The following is a 7019-nucleotide window of genomic DNA, read 5'->3' as shown; positions in this document are numbered from 1 at the left end:
GGTGTGTAAACGTTACTACTAGATAAATAGATGTGAAATGCAAAGACATGTTACAAAATGTATACAAACTATGAAAGATTAGAAACAGGACAAGTAACGACAGGACAAGCACAGAATTGTGTGCTGACTCTTTTTGTCACTATGCAGGAAAAACAATTGTTAATTTGAAAACACTGTGGTACTGTAGATCCTAGCGTGTCAGTGCTCAGTTTGCAACTCACAGTAATGTGAAAAGTTTCACAGTGTCAGTACTCAATACACATATAATATATATAATCTCTCATTCTTCCCCCTCCTCTCTGTTCAAGCCCAGCTGTTGCTTCTCTTTGTAGTATGTAGTGCTGCTGGTTGTCCACCCCTGAGGTGGAGCCAGATCCCCAGACACACCTGTGTGTCTCCAGCCTCCTCAGGCCCCTGCTGTCTCGACTCTGCATCGAGCTGGCCAGCGGTTTCACTGAAGTCTCTGTCCCTTGTGCTGCACTACTTTTTGTCACTGAATTGTTTGATAATAACCCATGAAAGAAGATTTTTTAATCCATCCACTCTACATATCATGTTATATAATGTATATATTACTGTATGATAATACTTGATATCCTCTCTCCCCAAGGATATCAGAGAGTCACCTTCTCTAATCTCCTTCAAATCCAGACTCAAAAGAGCCTTTTCTGAACTGGTTCCATTCTTTACCCTTCTGCTCCTACTATACTTAGTACCACCATCCACGGTCTCCTCTGTATATTGTAATTGTGTTTTATCTTGTGTATTCTTTTTATTTATTGTTGTTGTCATTCTGTAAAGCGCTTTGAGAAGCCACCTTTAAAGGCGCTATATAAAATAAAGTTTATTATTATTTTTAAGTTCTTTAATTTTTGGGTATCTTTGATGATGAAGATGTCAGGTAAATCAATTAAATTATTATTTTTATTGTAATAAGAAGATGTTTTCCCCTCACTGGCTTTGACCCCCTGTCTTTCAGTTAAGAGCTGCCAGCTGTCTTTGATATGGATGCTCTCTGTGCCACAGGGTCAAACTGGGGCCTTTCTCAACCCGGAGATCTTATATTCCTTTTCAGAAAATCAAACACATACAAAAAGAGTGACACAACTCCAGATTCTGACTTCAATATTTTATTTGAACATCTAGAGCGAAACAAACAATGAAAAATGTCCTAGACTACACAAACACACACCAGTTACCAGACAAGCTCCAGTGACGGCCGGAGGCTGAGACTAACATGCAAGGCTACTGAGCTGCTGCGTGGCTCGACAGGATCTGCAGACACACTGGGGCCGCATCACGCCGCGGCGCCCGTGCACTGACTCCTGCGAACGCTGTAGGAGGCCGGCGAGTTGTCGTGGGTCACCGTGCACACGTACTCCTCTTTGGCCTCCCACTCGGCCTTGCTCAGCTTCAGGGAGCTGCTGCGGCTGAACTTCCCGTCCCTCCCCTCCTCGGCGCTGGTCAGGACCCCGCTGGTCACTTTGGAGCCGTCCACCGTCCACTCCACGCTGGCCCCCTCGGGGGAGTAGCCGCTGAGCAGGCAGAGCAGTGTGGCCGAGTTGGCGGACAGCTCACTGGGGGACGGGGGGAACAGCGACACTGTAGGCTTCACGGTGGCCCCGGCTAGGAGAGAGCAAGACAGAGCAGGGCAGAGAGTCAGGACTGGTGTCCAGCAGGAGACTGAGCCTCACTAACTTTGCACCAACACACAAACTGCTTTGGGACTCCTAGAAACACCACATGCACTTCTAAACAAAGATCAGGCTTTCTTCTACTCCTGTATCTGTAGTTTTAAAACTCAATAATTAACATCAATACATATTTTTTTAAGTTACACATATTATAAACGGGAGTGCTTTCAAAGAAGCCCCTTGACATCCTCAGATCAATGTGCTACAAGTATCCTAGTGAGCAGGACAGGTCTGTGCTTGTTTGGAGCCTTTCTGAGGTTCTGATGACCTGTCTCTGGAATCGTGGCGCCTGAGTTCTCTGCACCAGCTGTCCTGGACCAGCCCGGACTCCAAGCTGTGACCCTGAGCAGCCTGTTCACCTCTGACACAGAGAGGACAGGTCTGCAGAGTTGGCCAGCCCAGTTTCCTATGAGTTCACTGACACTTAGACAGAGCCACCAAGTGAACTAACACCCCATTCTACCTGCTGCTGAAATTCAGAATCAACAAATAATGATTATTTTAGGAGGATTGTCTGCATGAAAGGCTTGAAATAAGCCAATGCAGAATCTTCTCAATTTAAAGACAACATGTATTAATATATCTGCAACACATATCACTTCACAGGATCTTATTAAACATTACACTGTAAGTGTCAATTCTCAGTACTGTAAATTAAACTTCAGCTGTGGAGGTAATTGTTAGCTGAGACTGAAAAAAGCACAGGGTGATGCTGGTCTGGACTCAATTAGTGCTTGAATAATTTTTATTTGTTACAGCTTGCAACAAGAATTGTGTAACCATAACATACTTGCAATGTATATGCACTTTAAGATTATTTTTGAAGTTTCTATATAACTTGAAGTTTAATACTATCATTAGGCATTACTAAAAAAAACAACTGCGCTGGGTCTGTCATCTGTGTTCCACTTCATGCTTTACTGAGCAGCACAGCAGAGGAAAATGTGTCTGAAGAAACAGCTGCAACAAAACCTGAAGATTTAAGTTCAAATACTTTCCCAAGGTTAATGAAATAACTTCAAAGCTTTTGATCCTGTGCTGATCTGTATATTAGAAGTCATCAATTTCTATATTTATTAAAATAATTTATAAAATACTTACCTGCAGTTTGTCCATGATTAAGTTTTCAAAAATATGAATATACAGGTTTTATACTATTTATATTTATACTGTTTAATACTAATATCAACATCATTATTAATTACTACTATAGCAAAGATGATTAATCAACTGAAAGTAATTTAATTTAATATTGAAAATAATGATGATGATTTGTAAATTCCAACTGTATTCTGGTCTTACTAGAAGTAGTAGACATTAAATTTTGATAATTTATTTCTTTAAATCATGTCTCTGTCTAAGGAGAAAACAACAGTATCTTTAGAAAACCATACTTCTCAACCGGGGTGAATTTTAAAATGCCAGTTAACCTCGCCCTCAACAGTGACAGCAGCCCCCTGTTCGGTTAGGTTCTATTGCCTACAGATCAGTATTGAAAAATAGCTTTACTTCTGAAGAAGCTCAAAACTGTCCAGTAATTCCTTTTAAACATATTTAAAAACCACTTCAGAGCCTAAAGATGTTTTACTTTTCTCTGTTAAGCAAATACAATAAAAGAAAAAGAAACACAATTGTCTTTGCCATTCCTGTCTGAACGTGAACTGCAGTGATTAGACTCACTACAGTCTTTATGTCAAATCTGTCTGGCAATAGGAATTCAATAGAGTTAGAAGCAGCAGTACTAGTGGAGTTTTGTCAGTTTGTTTTTAGCCTGCATTGAAAATTAAAGTTTGTAAGTGAAGTGCCTGACCTTGACTTACTTTTAGCAACCTGGTACAAAACACAAGGATAAGAAAACAATAAAACAGATTCCAGTCACTGACACTATGAGTGGAAATATTCTTACCTGTTTAAACATCATTAAAAAGTATTTTTGAATTGATGACCACAATTAAGAGAAGAAAAGGTGGGGTTTATGTAGAGTTCAGAAGTCTGGAGCAAACTGTTCCCTGAAGAACAAGACTTTGAAAGCCAACCTGAACACAGCACACGGCTGATAGTGATTATTACAGCTGAACATGTCACATAGGACACTGATTCAGAAAGTAAACAGGATCTAAAGAATAATGTAAAAGCACAGTCTGGCTCCAGGAGAAATGAAAGATTCTAAACTGCTGAAATGTAAAAATTCCAGGACTTGGAATTTGAGAGTTGAGAGAAAGCAGAGAAGTCACTTACATTTCACCACTACCTTGGTTCCTTGTCCAAAAGTGTGCCAGAGTGTTTTATTACCATAGAGAGGCTTTACAAAAACCTCCAGAGAGAGCACCCAGCTCTCCAGTGCACTGCCTGCTCTATGTACTCACTATACTTTAATACCTTACTCACTTGGATTCCAAAACTTTCATATCTCAGTTTAGTTAATGGTGATATTACTGTGCTGCTTCAAAATACCTCTTTTGTAACCGAACATGCTGAGTCTGAGTCTTTCCTCTTTTGTTTCTATAATTAAAAGCATTAATTAAACTGTACATTCACATCTCTTAACAAAGAAGGTTTGTGTGAAAGCTTCTTTTTCCTGTGAAAGAATCAGCATTAATTTCATGATCCAGCCCAGGAGACTGGGTCACCCAAGATCGTTGAGGATCATGAGAGAAGAAAATCCCGCAGAAGAAGCTCGACTGAAGCAGCTCCTGTCCTGTCAAGATTTCCCAACTCTTCCACAAATATTCTGTACTGTACATCAGTTAAGAATGACCAAGATCAGGAGGCACAAAGCACACTGGATCACAGCTAAAACATAATAATAACATTTGAAAAGACAAGAAAAGTCTGCTGAGTTGAGAGAAAGAAGAGAAGTCACTTACATTTCACCACCACCTTGGTTCCTTGCCCGAAAGTCCACCACAGTGTTTTATTACCATAGAGAGGCTGTACAAAAACCTCCAGAGAGAGCACCCAGCTCTCCAGTGCACTGCCTGCTCTACAGTATGTAATCACTATACTTTAATACCTTTCTTTTTGTTAATGGTGATATTACTGTGCTGCAGTTCAGATGAGTTTAAAATACTGTACCTCTTTTATAAATGAACATACTGAGTTTCAGTTTTTCCTCTTTTATTTCTCTAATTAAGTGCCCAAAACAACTCTCAAACTCTATATTTAGATCTTTTTACAAAGAGGGTTAGTATGTGAAAGCTTATTTTCCCTGTGAAAGAATCAGCATTAATTTAACGAACCAGCCCAGAAGACTGTGTTACCCAAGATCGTTGAGGATCATGAGAGAGGAAAATGCTGCACAAGAAGCTCGACTGAAGCAGCTTCTGTCCTGTCAAGATTTTCCTCCTCTTCCACAAATATTCTGTACTGTACATCAGTTAAGAATGACCAATATCAGGAGGCACAAAGCACACTGGATCACAGTTAAAACATCATAAAAACATTTGTGCAGACAAAGAAGGCTGCGGAGCTGAATAAAAGAAGAGAAGTCACTTACATTTGACCACCACCTTGGTGCCTTGTCCGAAAGTGAGCCACAGTGCTTCACTGCCATCCAGACGCCGTACAAAAACCTCATGTTGCTGCAGAGAGCAGACCCTGCTCTTCAACACACTGCCTACTGCCAATACTGCTTTTCTATAAGCTTTGCAATTATAACATGTTATTTGTCTTTATCACATTTTTAAATGCACTTTATTTTCAAGGACAAAACACGAGGGCTATCACTATCTTATGGATTCAGGTATGGATGAAGTGCAGGACACTTACAGAGAAACTTTCATAGCTTTCTGTTTCACAGTTAAATGTTATCCTCATTTTTAAAAAGACATCATACATATTAAATGTAGCAAATTACAATGAAAATAGAACAAAGTGTTATTGAATTGATGACCACTTTTAAAAGAAGAAAAGTTGGGGTTTATTTAGAGTTCAGAAGACTGGAGCAAACTGTTCACTTTGAAAGCCAGCCTGCTGTTGCATTTAAGCCAAATGTCACTAAACAAGGACATCCTGCCTGAACCTGATACCTGAAAGTAAACTGTAAAATAAAGGTATCTGGGTATATGTATAAATCAAGGTTGTTTAATTTGTATTTGCTGACAGAAGCATTTGTAATGTAAAATCTGTGCAGCACAGTATATCTACCAGATGCACTGCTGAAGTTTTAGTAGATTGTATCACACCTGGAGGTCATTTCTGATCACAGACTATTCTTGACTCACTTATGTATTCATCAATCACTATTCTTGATTGTGACTTATGTACACTTAACATACCTTCATCTCTTTCCTCAGGATTGTGATGAAATGTATTCCAAGATGAATCCCCAGTCCAATAAAAATAATAGTTCTCCAGAATGTTTTTAAAAAAACATCCAAAGACCACACATTCCAAATATGAAACATTGATTTCAGTTCCATGTAAAGGTCAGTAAAGAATGCAGTTTCCAGCCAATGTAAGTTATTCCCATGAAATACAGTCAAGAATGGACTTTGGACCAAGGAGTTTCAGGATCATTCAGTCATTTTTGTAATACCCTTCAGGATTCATTAGAAGTTCTAAAGCAAAAGGTCACTCCGTGATTTATGGAATGTGTCCAGCATTCTTGTTGTTCTCTTAGAAACAATTTTAGCCCAGTGTCTGCTCCTGTCTTGTGTGCTGCTCACTCTGTCCAGCATGGATTGGACAGAAGCCATGTGTCAAAGACTAATTTCATTTGACACAAAGATCAAATCAAGCTGGATCTCCAAGACTCCGTGATGATGTCTCTCTTTGTATTTATCCAATGATGTGTCCAACTTCCACAAGTTAATAAGTCAGGAAATGGCCTTTAATTCATCCTCATCCTGGATAAACAAAGACATTGAATTCATGAGTATCCTCTTCTAGGATACAAGAGACAACATTGCTCTTGCCAAGTGATAAATCTCCTTGATCCTAATGATGACTTCAGTAATAAAAGAAACTGCTGGTTGGATTATCAATATGATCCATAATCCATTAAAACTCTTTCAAAAGATTTCTCCTCCATGTCATGGTCAGTGTCTTTCTGCATTTCATTCAGATCTTGCCTTGACTAGGCATGCTCTTTGTTTCCATTTCCTATCCTAACACACCACCAACAAAACAACATTCCCCTTGTGAAGTAAGTAAGAGCCGTGAAGAACACAAGCAACCCTTGTAAGGCTGGAGTACTGAAGTGATCCTAGAAGATTCTCCCAACAGATCCCCCTGGTTTCTGCCTGGTTTACCAATTAATATATATCTTACAGTCCTGCAGCCTTCCTGCCCAGTGCCAGTGTTTCAAGAGCACAGAAACTGTGC

At 39.5% G+C, this 7019-nt stretch overlaps 1 gene segment (V, D, J or C); it reads right to left on the bottom strand.

The window, feature by feature from the left end:
• Positions 1-1292: 1292 nt before the first annotated feature.
• On the bottom strand, positions 1293-5992 carry LOC138224056 (Ig lambda-3 chain C region-like). The segment is given in 3 exon segments: positions 1293-1626; positions 5191-5275; positions 5972-5992. Coding segments are annotated over 3 exon segments (420 nt in total).
• Positions 5993-7019: the final 1027 nt, after the last annotated feature.

The sequence above is a fragment of the Lepisosteus oculatus genome, chromosome 18 (genome assembly GCF_040954835.1).
Source record: "Lepisosteus oculatus isolate fLepOcu1 chromosome 18, fLepOcu1.hap2, whole genome shotgun sequence".
Taxonomy (NCBI): Eukaryota; Metazoa; Chordata; class Actinopteri; order Semionotiformes; family Lepisosteidae; genus Lepisosteus; species Lepisosteus oculatus.
Note: the sequence above shows the minus strand (reverse complement) of the source record. Positions and strands in the feature narration are given on the sequence as shown.